Source organism: Psammomys obesus, unplaced genomic scaffold (genome assembly GCF_907164565.1).
Source record: "Psammomys obesus unplaced genomic scaffold, mPsaObe1.curated_primary_1811, whole genome shotgun sequence".
Taxonomy (NCBI): domain Eukaryota; kingdom Metazoa; phylum Chordata; class Mammalia; order Rodentia; family Muridae; genus Psammomys; species Psammomys obesus.
Window position 1 is genome coordinate 4,442,188 of NW_026596962.1, and position 17,569 is coordinate 4,459,756.

Here is a 17,569-nt window from a genome sequence, read left to right on the forward strand (position 1 = left end):
TGGGACTGAGCAACCTCGGCACTGTCATCTGGTTAATGTTCTGGGGTTTCTTGTTCTTCTGTGAAACGCTTTCTTTATCCAAGTGTCCCAGCAGAGACTGGCACGCCAGTTCCAGCATGTTCACGTGGCCACACTTTGTGGACACTGTTCACACTGTTTGGAAACCTTTGTAAAGATTCAATCTACTCAAGTATGTACACATTTATTCATTTTTATTTCAGGAAATATTTAGAACTTTTTTTAAAAAGATTTATTTATTTATTATGTATACAATATTCTGTCTGCATGTACACCTGCACACCAGAAGAGTGCATTAGGTATCATTATAGATGGTGGTGAGCCACCATGTGGTTGCTGGGAATTGAACCCAGGACCTCTGGAAAAGCAGCTAGTGCTCTTAACCTCTAAGCCATCTCTCCAGCCCCCTATTTAGAACTTTTGAAAACACAAAGTTATCAAATGCAACTATAGTATCCAAATACCCAAATGCCCGAAATCATGGGTAAGAGGCTAGAGAAACTCAAAGACTCTAATTCACATTCAAAATATTAATCAAATTTTTCTTGCTTGGTGAACTTCCTCCCAATTTCTGATTGTTGATAAATTTATTTAAACTATTTAACCCAGTAGATCTTTCTCAAAATTAGAGAGTTAGAGTTTCCTAAATTAACACATAATGAACAGCAGAATCAGAATCACATACCTTGCTATGTGTGTTGAGATACAGCAAAACACAAACCTGATAGTACTTGTTTGGAAACAGTCATCTTAATAAAGGATTTAGTAAAAACACCTTCATTGTAGAAGAAAAATGAAGATAATATGAAGATTAAGGCAATAAAAAAGATTAAGGGGATTAAAACTAGAGATTTACAAAACACAATTCTTCCTTATAAATTAAGACAATTTGTGCTCCACTGTTTCCCTTTGTGAAAAAAAAAGTTATTTTAGTATTTTTAAAGCTATATAAAATACTTCTTTTCTAAGAAAGGCATCTAAATATCAAGTCACTAATGAAAATTATTTTCTTTCCCTTTCCAGTGGCCCACTTCACCTTAAAGTTCATGCCAGAGTGTCTGGTCCCAGAGTCACTCAACTCTCTCCACTCTCTGACTTAAGAGCACTGTCAGTCTGATCTTTGTGGGCTTTTCTCTCTTTCTTTCTTTCTTTCTTTCTTTCTTTCTTTCTTTCTTTCTTTCTTTCTTTCTTTCTTTCTTTCTTTCTTTCCAGCATTCTGATTTGTTGAGTTCTCCTTTGCATCCTTATATAGCCAAACTTTCCTCAAGAAAAATGATGATGCCATGCCTCGAATATATTAGAAATTTAACAAATGTTTATGCTTATTGGAGATGATGAAAATCCTGAAGGAAAATCAATATTCTTTCATGTAGATTATCATAAAAAATCAGCACAAGAATGTATCAGACAAAGATCCAGTCAGTCTGCCAAGAGATGTGTTTGGGCTTACATTATGCTGATTCTGAAGTACATTTTTAACTCTATCATTTTGGCAGTGAGTAAGCAACAGCCCAGATTCATATGAAAGACAATATTTTAATATTACCATCAAGAAAATATTTGTTTTTATATTTGCATATAGCCTCCTGTTTCTACCATTTCCAGCAGATCTAAGCATTAACCTTACTCTCCTCTTCACCATGGCTTACAGGGACTGTGGTAACTCCTACCTCAGTTTTTGGGGCTTACTCTGTTTTGTGTGCACACACATGCACTCACGTGCATTAGTATAAAGCTTCAGCAATACCTAATCAAGCTCAAACTCTCTTCACTACAACTATAAAATGACTTCTGATAGAACAGCCTAGGACAGGTGATGTCTTTTCCCCATCTGGCGAGTATGATAATTGTAGAATGTGGCCTCTTGGGCCTTTTGGTTATCCTTGATGTGTCCTGACCAAGTTTTACTTAGCAGAAGTCAAAAGCTCCAAAGAAGAGGTTTTGTGTCTGATTTTAAAAAGAACATAATTTTTTCCCTTTGAAATAATATACATAAATACGGTGTATTAAACTTGAGAAAACAACTTCCGCAGTGTGATGAACCAGAAAGCTTCAGTCCACACTACCAAACATTGGTGTCCACATTTGTGGAACAACCACTGGGCTCTTCTCCAGCGTGAGTTTGTTTTATGAGCACACTTCTCTCACAGATGTCTTACAGAGTAAGCCTTCCAAATATTTTTTCAGCAGTTGAGTAAGTTCTCCATGAAAATAGGCGCCTAGATTTTGCAATAGGCAGACTCATACGCAGCCCAGTTCCAGAACTAGTTCCATTCCAGCATTTTAAACAAGGGTCCAGATGATTCACATTCTCATCTCCCTTTGGCAGCTTAAGCCGCTGTGAACATCTTCCCAGGTTTGCCTGCCCTCCTTTGCTACCTGGTTCCTATGAATAGTCTCGCAGGAACCGGTGATGGGGTGCACAGTGGACATCTACAGAACCTAGATGCTGCTGATCTAATAGGCCTAAATAGTCTTATTTTATTTAAGTTTATTTACCTTACGTCCCAAGGGTGCCCCTCCCTCCTCTTCTCCCAGTCTACCCTCTTTCCATCTTTCCCCTGTCCACTCTCCCTTTCCTTCCAGAAAAGGGATGCCCCACCCCCCGTAGCAACCCTTACCAGCACATCAAGTCACATCAGACTGAGCATATCCTCATCCCCTGGGGCCAGGCAACGCAGTGCTTCCAGGGAGATGTGATCCGAAATCAAGCAATAGAGTCCATGTTAGAAACATCCCCCCATCGACTCGCCAGGCAGCCCACATGAAGACCTACCATCCTTTGGCCACATATGTGCAGGGGCCTAGATCCAGACCATGCATGCTCCATAGCTGATGTCTCAGTCTCTGCAAACCCCCATGGGATTGGGTTAATTGTCTCTGTTGGTCTTCTTGTGAGGTCCCTGCCCCCTCCAGATCTTTCCTTCTTTCCCCTAACACTTCTGGACCTCTGGAGTTTTGGCCCATGTTTTGCTGCAAGTCCCAGCATCTGTCTCGATCAGCTACTAGCTGAAGCCTCCCAGAAGACAGTCAAGTTAGGCTCCTATCTACAAGCATAGCAGAGCATCATTATTAGTGTCAGAGGCTGGCTCTCTAACATGGGGTGGGTCTCAGGTTAGGCCAATAATTGGTTGGACATTCCCTCAATCTCTGTTCCCTCTTTATCCCTGCACTTCTTATAGGCAGGGTAATGTTTGGATTAAAGATTTTTTGGGTGGGCTGTTTTTCCCCTTCCTCCACTAGTCCTGCCTGGCTGGGAGGTGGTCACTTTAGTCTCCATGTACCACCCCCCTTTATGAGTCACTCCCATATCCTTCCCGGAGCCAATGCTGTCACAAGGACCCAGCTATACCACTCGTGGGCATATACCCAAAAGATGGTCCACCATACAACAAGGACTTTTGCTCACCTATGTTCATACCAGCTTTATTTGTAATAACCAGAATCTGGAAACAACCCAGATATCCATCAACCAGAGAATGGATAAAGAAAATGTGATGCATTTATACAATGGCGAGCTACTCAGCTATAAAAATCAAGGAAATCATGAAATCTGCAGGCAATAAGATGGAATTAGGAAAGATCACCCTGAGGGAGATAACCCAGATGCAGAAAGACACACATGGTATGGACTCACTTAAAAGTGATATTAGACCTCTAGTACAGGATAGACATACAGGATAGACCTTGTCTGTGTCTCCTTGCTACTGTTTGAAGAGACACTCCTGCCTATCTGACTGGTGGACTATCGAAACAATGGAACCAAATGAAACAGGACTTACCCAGGGAATGTCGTGCTAGGAGAAGGCAAATATTTGACCAAGAAGTGGGAAACGTATCTCTTGGGAACAGGTTCCACACAGTTCTGACAACTTCTCTGCAGTTCTCATCCTTCGCGATGAGACTTTACTCCAGAGAATGACAGGTCACTGGTTGAAGGCTCCTCCCAGCTTGGGTGTGCATCTTCTTGGCCCTCTATTTAAACTTTAATCTTACTTCAGGACCCTAGAAGTGGGTTTGGGGTGGAGAGTTCACCAGACCTCTTTGTATCCTCCCAATGTGACACTGAGTAAGTCTCCCTTTCCTGCTGTTCACTATTGCTGTGGCTGTTTTAATGGAGGACAGCAGCTAGACATGACTGGAGGCACAGTTGTGCCCCTCAAGTTTTTCACACTAGTGCTCCATTCACAGAGAGGGCTCCGCATTCAACTGGCCAGGTAGGACGCCATCACTATCAGATCCTGAGGCATTTCCTAAGGCTATTTGTGCTTGAACTCCGATTTCTGTTCAGAGAAATCATATCTCTCTTAAAAACTTATGATCAGTATAAAATGGCTTTTATAGTGGATGACATCAAAAGCGTGGCTCCTAAGGGAGTATCCTATTTTTATCCTGGGCCTTTCAGTTGCTCAGTCTTAGCTCAGAGCCTTCCTGAGAGTGCTCATTTAGTGCTCCCTGAGGGTGCTCCATGTCCACCCAATACTCTCAAGATCAAGAGTTAATGTCAGTCATAAAATAATCCAGTGAAGGTTGCCAAATGTATTTTGAAACAACAGTGTTATGGTTATGCTCATGTTGGATTAAGAATTTTCCATCTAGTTGGTTCCTGCTTATCTACCTTCTCCACAGAACCCGGGTGGTCCTGCTCAATGACTATGCTATCCACACTTGGCTGACCCTTCAACATCAATTAGAACGAGAAAACAATCCCTCACACGTGATCACAGAACAGTATTTATTACACACACTCAAAATATTGTGGGTATCACAACGTCTGACAGCACATTTGCAGCTCATTCTAAATGAAAATGTGCCATTATTTTAGTAGAAAGAGCATTTAAGGGAAAATTTAGGAAGTGAGGAAATGTTTTAGCTATATGTTAGTGATTTTTCCATAGCTTTCTTACCAAAAACTTTTCTTTTTGAAGCAAAGCACATAGGAACTGTTTTATCTACGATTAGCTATTTCTTATTGAGAAAAAGTTGACAGGCATTTCCTTTGTATTTAAACCCAGTTATTTTGAGAAGCCTGAAATGACTGACATTAGACATTTGACCCAATTTGTAATGCAATAGAGACTTTTCAAGGAACCATCAGGAAGACAGGAAGACCTAAAAATTAAGAGAAAGTGTTCCTCTTCTAATAAATTCTTGCTTTGTCTTCTAATGGCTATCTAATTTCAGTGTTAGAAGCTCACAAGTATATTAACTTTGGTTCTATGTAACTTTTAAGACATTCTAGTCCTATGGGAGTGCTAGAGAGGTGACTCAGAGGAAAGAGCGCTTGCTGCTCTTCCAGACCCCCCAAGTCTGTTCCCTAGTGCACTTTAGATAGCCACAGCTTGTTTAAACTTATCCATATCACTCTTCCCCAGTAGGTATGTCTTGCCACTTCGGGCTCACAACTTGGAAAGAATGATGAATGCTTTTTTCTCCTCCAGCACTTACTATGCTTCTAGCATGATGAAAGCTAGCCTTAGAGCTGAAGCTTCCAGGTCAGTACTAGTTTCATATATCTGTGTTGCGTGACTGAAGTGTGTGGTACCTTTAGTAGCAAGGTCTAACACGGGCAGCAGCCGGGAGTGTACGGGGCTCACTGGCCAACAACTCCAAAGCTGATACCGCATTGCTGGTACTTCCATTTTATTTGTTAGCTTGTAGTGTCCAGTTGGGCCATCGTTAACCCCACAGTGTAACTCCAATTAACCTTTTTCTGTCTCTCTCCATATATAAGTGTGTGTGTTTGTTTGTGTGCACGTGCACACACACGTTTGACCTTATTTTATTGAGTGCTTCACAGTTTCTTGCAACATCTAACAAATTCTTTAATTAGATGCTTCGAGAAATCATTGGTACAGCTATACTCAACTCTAGGTCCACTGCCTCCAACTTCCTCTTCTGACCTCCCTGGGAATCTTCACATGTATTCCATACACGAACACAGACACATAGACATGAATAAAATAAATAATTTTAAAAGATCATCCATTATGGGACTTTGAATTAGCAAGTAGGCTACTTTATATTTTAAACAGAATTTCTTCATAGGTCCCATAAGTCCTAATATACTCATAATGGGGATAATAAAATGTATTCTTACAAGACAGTATGTTAGTTTTACAATATTGAGAAAGTAGCACAATTTTAATCCCAATGCTCAGGAGACAAAGGCAGAGACAGGTGGGTGTTAGTGGTTTCCATAGTCAGTTCCTAGCCAGCCAGAGAGTTATAGTGAGTGAGCCCCTGTCAGAAAAACAAAAAGTAAACAAACAAATAAGAAAAAAAGAAGAAAAGAGTACCACTGAACCCAATTCCAGTATCTGGGTGTGACATCATTTGATAACAAAAACATGGAATGGATATCAAACATTGAACTGTGTCCATTGAAGTCTCTGATGTATGATGTGAAAAATCAGGTCTGATCCTGGATAGAGCTAATAACTTATTAGCTCAGTATGACTCTAGGACAATGACAGTATGAATTCAGTAGCCTGAATTTTAACCTAGTCAACTAATGTTTATCTAATTTGGCTGGGATAATATGATTGCATCATGATTTCAGTTAATAAATACAACCTCGCGCCTCATATAAGTAAATTTTCTTAGTCTTTTTGATAGATCAGAGGCTGAGTTACAGTTCATTCCAATTTTAAAACCTTTTACATGTTATTAATTCACTAAGACCAAAATGCCCATGTTGCTTGAAGTATTTATTTTTTCATCATTCATTCATTAATGCTTTTGCTTCACTGTGATATATGAAGATGTTTAAACAAATCACTATGTGTAATTGAAGGTGTTATGATATTTCTGCATCAATGCAACATTCCACACCTTAGTCATTTTCTAGCCACCACCCCACATTATTAAAGAAATACACATTATTATTAATGCACATGTTCTTCTGTAAAATTATGTTTATGAGTTTTGCATCCAAGAACAAGGGACCCAGGAGAGATCCTATCTAAGACACACCTAGAAAGAAACCAGAAATATGCTGTCGTAGGTGGTTTAGAGAAAGACCAGTGCAGGATGAAGTTGCTTTGCAGCAGTGGGTCCTGTGCAGTGAAGATCATGGTAAGCGCTACGAGAGATGACTAAATAAAATGAGCAGGAGCTTAACTTCCCCCGAGGTTCTTTAAGTGCACTTTGACATTCTAAAACTTCCCCGCTATCTGTGTATGATGAGAGCCTGGGGCTCAGGGTGCTGCTCAGGGGCAGCTTGCTCTCCGCTACCATAGACAAAGACCATAGTAAGACCTAGGTCACCTACATCAGGACCGCTCAATAGCTGTTTGATAGCATCAATGTCAGACTCTATTCCCCATATCCTGATGATAATCACAACGATTTCTGGTAAGGAAAAGATGAAGCAGGACATTTAACCATTGAAACACACACAGAACTTTCAGGTTTTAACTCAGGACTCCGGATATAATCCCTAAACCTGCTACAAGCTAAACATCTAGATCCTAGGGTAAACTCTGGTAGGCAGAACTTTTGATTGGTGGACCAATAAATTACCCGCTTTTATGGCGATCTGATACTTACCACGATTTCTAACTCCCTTGTTAAATATAGAACTAGAGCGCTGTTCACGTTTTCCACGTCACAACCTAAGGATGCTTCCTCTCACATCGTACCCTGATTCCAAAGTGGCGGAGCTCAAGGGTTTCCTTACTTGTTTATGCACTGCTCCCCCCTCCCGTAAAATGTTTGTTTTTGGTTTTGTTTTGCTTTTGTTTTATTCGGTGTTGTTTTGTGTTGTTGTTTCAAAGGTGGCAATAAGTCAGTTCAGGTGTTTATATAAGTCAAATATGTCGGAGCCCTTAAGGGAGCTGTTTAAACAGTTACTTGAAGATTCCAGATGTGTGCAAGGCTTTCCTCTCAATGAACAGGCCGCTGGCGCTCCCACCTGCTCATTCCTGCTGTACTCTCTTCTCCGCTGTCAGGTTTCCGTCCAGTTCAGTCTTCTGATGGCGCCATCCTGTCGTACCTCTACGGCAGAGACAGTCAAATTCAGGCAATATTAGAGCAAAATAACTCAAGTAAGATTGGACCATTTCTGCTGATTTAAACTCTCAAATGATAGTAGGACGCGGCTGCTGCGCCTCTACTAGCTTCCCGGCAACGCAGAGCATGGCGCCTGCAAGCTACAATTTCCAGGGACTTAATGTAGGGCTGATGGATTTTGGAGTTATTTTATACTCTGTAGCGCTCTCCATGTTGTGAGGAGCAAGATGCATTTGTTCTGACGCTTTTAAATCACCACCCTGATACCCACGGGAAACCTTTGGCCTTAACTAAGCCGAGGCGGTGGGCTTCATGTGGGCATTTGCGCACCCTCCTTTCCATGAAAGAGCCAGTAAATGGGGGCTTCAAAATCTCTTATGTGAGAGGACAGGTCTCATCAGGCGGAAGCAGAACGACTGGAATCTTCAAAGGGAAGACAGATAGGTGTGAAGATGTCTGGGGGGAAAGACAGGAATGTGCCATGCTCTAATGAACTACACAAGCGCTGACTTTTTTCCATCAGCCTATCAGAAAGCCGTATTATCCACAAGAGAGCAAAAAACACTGTAACAACGCTTCTAAAAATCAGGTCCGAGAGTCCCTGTTCAAAAGCTGCCTTTCTTTGTTCAGTGTCGATATGGGCTACCCATCCCAAAGGTTTGTGCAAAGGCTGTGCGGGAAGTACATCCCAGAGACAAGCGCTACAGGAGCACACGTCCCCTTGGAAAGTTAGAGGGGTGAATGCTATAAACACAAGCCTGTCTCCTGCCTGCGGAGAATTGCGAGGCGAACGGACATTGAAAGAGAACCTCTTTGCTTTTGCTTTTTATTTTATTTATTTATTTTTATTTCAGGCACCGGCGCTATTTTAGGGGCTGCGGTGAAGAAGAAAAACCAAAAGACTCAAGCCTCTCCTTGTCCCCTGCACTCCCCCGCACTGAGTAGGCTCGTTCGCAGCCGGTGGCGCGGACGCCCCGGCGCCCGTAGGTGGCGCCCCTCGTCCGTGCTTGCGCATCCTGGCCTCTCGGCGCAGCTCGGAACCCGCGAGTCTCCCCGGTCTTTAGAGCCCAGAGACTGCGTTTTAATAATCTCGCGCGGTGCCCGCGCGCTTCGCCAGCCTCGGGGTTCAGAACCGCAGACACATAAACCCAGGCGGGAAGAGCCTCTTTAATTTCTGCCAAACGCTGACGCTTCGCTAACGAGAGATTTTGGAAATCACAGATATCATTAAATTACCAAGGTTTTTCCTCCCTTTAAAACACACACACACACACACACACACACACACACACACACACACACACACACACACTTTTTCTTTCTTTCTTTTTTTCTTTCTTTTTTTTTTTTTAAGTGCCCCCTCTCCCTTTTTAATTATGAAAGTGGCCACTCCGTTCAAGATTAAGACTTGGAGGGAATTTGGAAAGGAAAAAGACTCAGGAAGAAGAAACGGGGCCGGTGCTTCCGAGGGCGCCTAGTGTTAAGAAGGCCCCGAGGAGAACTGCGCTGGGCGTCCAGGTGAGAGCGGACCTGAGTGCGGCAGGGCGCGTGGGGGTCGCGGGGAAGGGGCTGTGGATTCCAGGACGCGGGAGCCGGCGGCTGGCAGCCCGGGCCGTGTCCTCTGGAGTGCGGGGCGGAGGCGGGGACCGGAGGTGGTGCTGGGGAGGGCGCGGGCTGCGGAGCACCCCGGGCCCGAGCGGGAAGGGCTCGGCTCCCGGCACGGCGGGGCGCGGAGCAGCGTGGCGCGCCGTGTGCGGCCGGCTCTCCGCGCGCGCGGGGCCGGGGCGTGGTGAGTCGCGGAGCCGGAGCGGACCGCGGAGAGGCGGCGGGGCGGGGCGCAGCCGTTATTGGCCAGGCGCCGGGAGAAGGGTCCTGCTCCGAGGTGTCCTCCTCCCGCCAGCTCCTGCTGCCTCATCTTCTTTCCGCAGAAGAACTTCGCGGAGGTCGGTGCTCGCCCGTCATGGACGTTCCAGGTAACCCACCCGACCCCTGACCCCTGGGGTCTGCTCGCTAGCTGCCTTTTTGCTTCAACGGGACTCCGAGAAAAGCGAGGGCTGGGGTTCCCGAAAGACAGGAGGGTCGGTGGTGGAGCTGGGGCTGGGCTGGGGAGGGGCCCTACCCTTTGTGTGGGAGGTTTAGACAGGCTGTTTATTGGAAGCCAACTTCTGTTTTCTTAGAAAGAACGCGGGGAGAGTAGTTCGGAGAGCGCGGGCGGCCAGGGGAGCGTTGTTGGTTTGTTTGTTTGTTTGTGTTCCTGGGCTGGTGTTCCAAATGGCCTCTCCGGTTTAGCAGAAGAGAGGATCAGGTAAACGTGCCAACCCGCCCAAATTAGCGGAGAGGGGAGTCGGATGCAGAGACAAACGCCTGCAAATGAGTAAAATCGGGGCCGTGATGCTGAAGTCAGCCTTTGCCAGAGGAGGACTCCAGCTTTCCCGGGGCTAGCCCTGGACTGCGGGGACTCTGGAAGTGGGTCTTAGAATTTCGCTCTTCACCCACCCCCATCCCGCCTCCCTCCGCTTCTGTTCTTCCCTTTTTCTTAATCTCACCCACCCAAGGAGCTTTCCGGGATTTGTTCTTGGGGGAGGGCGATCCTTTTTTTCGAAATGGCCTGCTTAAGAATTACTTCCTGGACAGGAAAATATATGATAAACGGAAAAGCAGGGAGAGGAAGGGTTTCTTCCCATGGTTATCCAGAAAGCCACTGAAACAAAGCTGATAAAGCCTCTTTTTTGTTGTTGTTGATGGTTTTGTCTTGACCGCTTTTAATTCCTCTAGAGGTCTTGGTCTGAGTAGGCAGCGGAAGGTACTAAAACCGTCTTGTAGGTCCCCAACCCTTTTTACAAGGTCCTGTACAATCACAGCCCAGGAGCTCACCTTCCAAGAATCAGCTAGGAGAGCTGAGCAGTGCGCCAGAGCTTTCTCCCATCTGGAATGAGGATAGCTTTGGGGGACCCCCGGGGTGGCCATCCCGCGGGACCTGGAGCGCCCCAGGCAGTCCCCTGCCCCACCCGCCTGCCTAAGGGTCTGGGTTCTTTGCTCTGACAGGTCCGCTGGTGCCTTCCTTCTGAGAATCCTTTGGCTTTGACAATCTGAGGCGGGAACCCAGCCCAGAGAAGGCTACTACTTCAGTCCTGCGTGTTCCTGTGCGCACCCAGGCACCCCTCCGGCTCCTGCCGGCCTTGGCGTCTGCGGGGCGCCCCGGAGCCCAGATGCCCGCGCCTGGCCGGGGCCCCCAAGGGCCGCCGCCGAGCATGCCCGGGCGCCGGGGGGCGCTGCGCGAGCCGGCCGACTTTGGCTCCAGCCTGGGGGCGGCGCTGGCCCTGTTGCTGCTGCTGTTGCCCGCCTGCTGCCCGGTAAAGGCTCAGAACGACACGGAGCCCATCGTGCTGGAAGGCAAGTGCCTGGTCGTGTGCGATTCCAGCCCGTCCGGCGACGGCGCCGTCACCTCTTCTCTGGGCATTTCCGTGCGCTCGGGCAGCGCCAAGGTGGCCTTCTCCGCTACTCGGAGCACCAACCACGAGCCCTCAGAGATGAGCAACCGCACCATGACCATCTACTTCGACCAGGTCAGCCGCTAACCCGCCCACCCGCGGACGAGGAGAGGGCTGGCCGGGTGCACAGTTGGCCGGCGCTCCCACATTTCCGGGAGGAGCGCGGGCTGGTGTGCCGACCTCTGCCTTGCCCTTACGTTGCTCTTTTCACTACTGTGCCTTCCTGGAGTCGCCCTGCAGCGCGCTGTAGAGTTTAATCATTAAACACCAGCTCTCCCCGTGCGGATTACTGGGAGTCCTGTAAGGCTCCCCAGATCTCCAAGGGTTTGGTAAAGCTAAAACATGAAATACATTTCTCTAAAATTGCTCTTTTCCTTTTGCTGGGGGCAAGGCAGAGTTTGTGGTGAGCCATCTTCAGATACCAGGGGTGAGGGCTCCTCTAAAAGATGCTCAATTTAGTAAGGTTCCTTTTCCAAAAAAGGGATCCGACAAAGGCTGGACCTACTGCTTATGTTTGGAATCCAGTGACACAAAGGTTAATTTTCAACAAAAAATAAGTGGGGAAGAGTGTGGACAACAGCAGAAATGCTTCTCTTAATATATGCCAGGATAAAGTGGCCCTGTACCCGCTATGGGCAGTCTGTACAATAGCGTGTCGATACGGGATATTCAAATATAAAGGCACAGGATGGCTATGAAAACTTAACGAGACAAAGGCCTGTGACGTAAATGGCTTTAAGCCACTTAGTGTCTGGCCTAAGGGCTAAGCAGCCAGGAACTGGGGAGATGGCTATGTAAATGATTCTCTGGGTGGCTTCCTGTAGGTGTACTCTCTCATCTAGTCCAGAAACTGAGAAGGTGATGGTGTTTTCATGCTTTCTTTAATCAACTAATGCTCCTGCCCAGGGGCTTTGTGTAAAACATAGTTGTGAAGCTTCTCTGGACACAGGTGGAGTTATTCACCATTGGCTGTCCTTCTGTCCTGGAACCAGATTTTAAACCTACTTATAGCCAATGCACACACTTGAATTCTTTTTAGGCTGTTCTTTTCATTTTAAAAACTCAAGCATTTAAGGGCTTTAGGAAAGTTGTTTTAATACAAAATACTTCATTTCATCATGTCCAGCCAGGTAAGAAAGCATGCCATAAACATATATAGTTCATATTCTTCTTTATCCAGTGTTACTTTACTATTGTTGTTTTACAGTTATGGTGCCCTACAAAATTCTCAGCCTTTTCAGGTGTACTGATTTGCAGGGTTGTCAGGAAAATTCTTATATGGGGCCAGTAGTACTAGGAATTTTGCTTTATAGATGAGGTAACTTTCAGGTTGTAACTGGGGGAGGCCGTCTGCTCAGGGGCTTGGCTGGGTGTCTTCTCATCTAAATGCAGCCTTGGACTTACCTGTTTCATGACTTTAAAATCCACATTGAGGAGATGAGATGGAGAGGGGAGGCAGCACAGCTCAGAGGGCAACCAAGGGAATGCGTCATTCTCCACTGAAGCACCGTGGGGACACTGAACAGACGGCAGAGGTGTCCTCAGCAGTGGAGCCCGCGGTGCCCGGGGACACCTGCCCTCGTGGGCAGAGGCACGCTCACAGCACCATGAGGATGCAGTGTTCCCAGGCCAGGCCTGCAGTGGTGGCTGGCAGCGCTTGGCTCTGGGGTTCATCTGTACAACTGTGAAAAGTCAGTGGAGCTGATGCTTGTGTTCTGGTCAGGTAGAAGGCGGTCCAGGGTTTTAGTGTAGCCTGCTGTTTATTTAGGACACATAGAACACAAGCAGGTCATTTTTTTTTTTTTTCAGGAGGAGAGAAGGGAACAGGGTGCAGACAAAGTATCCAGATTCTATTTTGAACAGAAAGGGAGTGAGGCAGGGAGCCTGATTTCCTTCACATTCTGCTCCTTTTCCTATTGTATTTCGGAAAACTACCAGCAGAGCTACCCAGTCCTCTGCTGATAGCTAGGTTTGCCCTTATTCTCACCTGCTGTGGAATTCCCTTAGGTTGGAGTAGGAGTGTCCAAGCTACAGTTGAGAGCTCTTTGTTCAATTGTTTTTAAATGATCCCTAAGCCAACGCAGCAAGCACTGCTTAGGAAGACTGAATTTGAACAGGGCATCTAGTGCTTACTTACAAAACTCATCATTTAAGGACCTGCTCTATATTGCTGGAGGTTGGGGCTCACTGGACAGGGAAACCACACAAAGGCCATCCCCTCCAGGGAGTTAGAGCACAGCTTCATCCTACTCAGTGAATGCATGGAATAGACTGGTCTGCTCGTTCATCACCTCTTCTCTCTTCATTCCACATGAAGTTTTAATATGAAACAGAACATTAGGCTGAACACCCTAGGAGCCAACCCTCCAAAAAAAGAAAAGAAAAGAAAAGAACAGAACAGAACAGAACAGTGTTGGATTTACAAGTTTTTTCTTGACCTTATTGTCTCTCATCACATTCTTCATACCCTGTACGTAATCATACAAAGCCTTTATCTACTGTTTCAATGTATAACTGAAATATACTTCCAAAGTCCTTATTAATTAGAAACCATGAGAGTACTTTTTGAATACATTTCTGCCATTGAATTTATTATTATTTTATTATTATTATTATTATTATTATTATTATTATTATTATTATTTTGGTACTGGATGTGTCACACATTGTTTGGATGACACTGTTGATTTGGTGGTACCTGCTCTTGATACCAGTGAGCCAACTAACTTGGGGAATCACTCAGAAGAGTGGAGAAAACACAAGCTGAGAAAGGACATGACTGTGGGCACTGAGTCTGCTGTTCCCTCTTCTTTTCCAGGTTTTAGTAAACATTGGCAACCACTTTGACCTTGCCTCCAGTATATTTGTAGCACCAAGGAAGGGAATTTACAGCTTCAGCTTCCACGTGGTCAAAGTGTACAACAGACAAACAATCCAGGTGGGTAGGGTAGAGAGCTGAGCCCTTGAAGAACTGGTAAACAGGGGTGGACTCTGAGCCAGGTGGAAGATTGCTCTCTCAGCTTCCAGGTGTGTGGGCTCCAACAGTTAGATGGGGGTGACAAGCTTTAGGAGAGAAACAAGCAGGATGTGGGCTGAGGTGCTCTCTAATTGCTGAGCCTTCCTCCCTGCCTTATAGGTCAGTTTAATGCAGAATGGCTACCCGGTGATCTCCGCATTCGCGGGAGACCAGGATGTTACCAGGGAAGCGGCCAGCAATGGTGTTCTGCTGCTCATGGAAAGAGAAGACAAAGTCCACCTCAAACTGGAGCGAGGCAACCTCATGGGCGGCTGGAAATACTCCACATTCTCGGGCTTCTTGGTGTTTCCTCTATAGACTCCGAGTCACTGGGACGGTGGGAAGGTTGTGATCAGGACCCAGGGATCTGCCTTCTGTAACACCTTGAACTTGTCTGGGAAGGATGGCTTGAGCCCAGCTCCATCAGATTATTGTCTGGAAGAACGATTTTCTTCTAAAGATCCAGTATTCTCTTTGACTCTTGACAATTCCTCGGGAACCTGGCCTCTAATTAGTTTTAGACGACATGGTCTTAAGGAGAAATGAAATTATCGATTTGAGCAATTTGTACCTGTGATTGTAAAGTCAATATTGGATTTTATTGTTGGAACCATTGACTTACCTTCTTCTGTTTGTACGTTGTACCCTTGTCCTGATGACGTAGACGCTGCTGACCCTCAGATGGATTGCACGCTGCAGTCGGGGCTTAAAGCAAGGGCCCAGCAAAGAACCACCCACCAGACAGTCTTTGGCCTGTGTTCTGTGTGTGTGTGTGTAGCCTTAAAAAAAAAATGGCTTCATTTTCATTCTGTAGCTTTTCCCTGGGGTCCTGGGGGGACTGGGAGGGATCCGGGCATTGGGAACCTGTCAAAAAGTGCTTTATCCTGAGAAGCAAATTTTGCACGATTGGACTGCAACTTCTGTTCTGTACTGTCAGTGGTTTTCTTTTCTCCTCTGGAAGCTTCCCTTTCCTTCCTCAGGTTTCCCTCCTCAAGCCTATGTAGTTTTTATGCTGGGGTCGTGGAGAGAAAAAACTTACATTCAGTCCTTGTATGAGATAAGCAAAACAAAACAAAATCTGCATACTTTGTTCTGGATGAGAGGAAACCAGGGAAAAAAGCCTCTCAAAGTAAGGACAGCAAATAGACCCTTTTGCATATTCTTCCCTGGAAGCTCTCAAAGGCATCTTCACACTTGCAGCCTGGGTTTTATTATTTTATTTTATTTTATTTTTAATTTATACTGTGGGATCCTTTAGTAGCTTTGCATTCCTCATTGGTCATGAATCTCTTTACAAAGGTGGAGCTGAAGTGGCCGAATCTTCTCTTTGCTTTTCCTCTGGATATGTCTCAGTGGTCGGTTAGACCTGCCTCTGAGTGGCCACACATTGTCAGATGCTTCAAAGACACAGGAGCGCTGCCTCTTCCTGGAGATCTCCCTTTGATCTGTCAGGGAGAGGGGTGTATTGACACTCTGTGGATGAACACCTGGCCAGAAGCCACCTGGACTAGGAGTCACGGTAGTTACAGGTACTGGCTGCTGTACCCCGGGAGTGGTTTTTGGACTCTGCTTTGTTGGCATCTCGTGCAACACCACTATTAAGCTGCAACTGAGAGAGCCGGTACAGTAGTTGTGTGCCAAGGAAATGCCACTAACCCCAAAGCAATCAAAGATGTGACCTCAAACTGGATGTTATCTGTCCTTTGCGTAACAATGTAACCAAAATATTGATGATAAAACTCATAATTTAAGATTCAGAATAAATGGGTTTGATGTCTGCCTTGCTCTGCTCCCTCCTCATCGTCTCTCTCAAAATGATGGGGAGGTGTAGGTTAAGTACCAAGGAACTGGAGAGGTTCAGTTTATGCTGTGACTCTTTATAAAGGACACACGATACGGATGCAGCTCCAAGTCTCTGACGGTGTATAGCTCACTTCGATGTATTCAGTTTATACTTACGTATTTCTCAAGGAGTAAGATTTTGGAGGAGAGAGAGAGAGACAGAAAAAATAATGTTTAAAAAGTAGATCATATGCTTTTATCACACATTGACATGGCACAAGCGTTAGCCCCACATTTCAAAAATTAGCTATTAATGTAGAAGATTCCAACATTTGGGAAGACTCATTTGTTTTCAACTTGTGTGGGGGGATGAATTGCATGGTCAAAAGGCAAGTTCAAGAGGCATTGTGTAATTGCATTTGGGTTAAAGGCCTCAGGTTTTCTATCTTTAAATCAACAAGAAAGTAGGATGGGAAGCTTAATTCTCATTAAAATAATGTTGTCTTGTGAGGAGGAAAAATCAAGCCACAAGCACTTGGGGTCTTTCCGCTCTGACTTGGAGACATTTCTAAGTGTGAGCTGTGTTTGTTAATGTGAACATGATCAAGAGGCAGATGCCCAGTGTGTCCTTGTGTTCTGTGTTTCTTAGATATCTTAATTCTCCTCCTCTCATTTCTTTAATTTCATACTCAGTTTAAAATAAGCAAGAAACCTTATTTGAAGACAGTTTTACACTGCAGAGATTGGAAGATTTAGGGGCCCTTGTTATTAGTATTTGCATCCTTTAATAATATATAATGCACATATTTCATTGTATTTATATCTTTATTGTGTACAGACTGCCACTGGGTAATACTGTCTCATAAATAAGTTATTAAATTGACCAATCTAAATGTATTTTGGGAGTTTATCTTCTATTAGAAAATCAGCTTCCTCCTGATGGTTTTACTCTTAGCCTTCTTTCTTCTCTCTGACTGTGACTGCCAGAAAGTACATTAGCACACATTCCTCCTGCTAATGCTCTGAGGTTGCTGAATCTATTACAGCATCTGCCTGAGCCCTACCCCTGTAGAAATTATGTAGACTTATTACTTGCTTGAGAAATAAAACAGCTAAATCAAATTATATTGAATATCAGAAGAGTTATAAAATACATCAAACAAAACAAGATCTTTGCTGAAAATTTCTTTTGCTTATGATATTTTTAAGAGATACAACACTCCCAGGCTTAGCCAGGAAAAACATATAT

General features: G+C 45.0%; 1 protein-coding gene across 3 annotated transcripts; it reads left to right on the plus strand.

Annotated features, from left to right (window-relative positions):
- The first annotated feature begins 9,145 nt into the window (after positions 1-9,145).
- On the plus strand, positions 9,146-17,217 carry Cbln2 (cerebellin 2 precursor). 3 transcript variants are annotated; one of them, XM_055598766.1, is made up of 5 exons: positions 9,146-9,549; positions 9,960-10,004; positions 11,077-11,597; positions 14,341-14,460; positions 14,659-17,217. In XM_055598766.1, exons 3-5 carry the CDS (start codon positions 11,241-11,243, stop codon positions 14,854-14,856), a joined length of 675 nt encoding a protein of 224 aa, XP_055454741.1. In that variant the 5' UTR covers positions 9,146-9,549; positions 9,960-10,004; positions 11,077-11,240; the 3' UTR covers positions 14,857-17,217. The 3 variants fall into 3 exon arrangements, with proteins under 3 accessions (XP_055454741.1, XP_055454740.1, XP_055454742.1); XM_055598765.1 differs by lacking the exon at positions 9,146-9,549 and having other exon boundaries at positions 9,923-10,004; XM_055598767.1 differs by lacking the exons at positions 9,146-9,549; positions 9,960-10,004 and adding an exon at positions 10,484-10,497.
- Positions 17,218-17,569: the final 352 nt, after the last annotated feature.

Coding starts and splice junctions, on each gene's coding strand:
- Cbln2 (XM_055598766.1), top strand. CDS start 11,241: ATGCCCGCGCCTGGCCGGGGCCCCCAAGGGCCGCCGCCGAGCATGCCC. Junction 11,598..14,340: donor TGACCATCTACTTCGACCAG/GTCAGCCGCTAA, acceptor CTTCTTTTCCAG/GTTTTAGTAAACATTGGCAA. Junction 14,461..14,658: donor ACAACAGACAAACAATCCAG/GTGGGTAGGGTA, acceptor CCTGCCTTATAG/GTCAGTTTAATGCAGAATGG.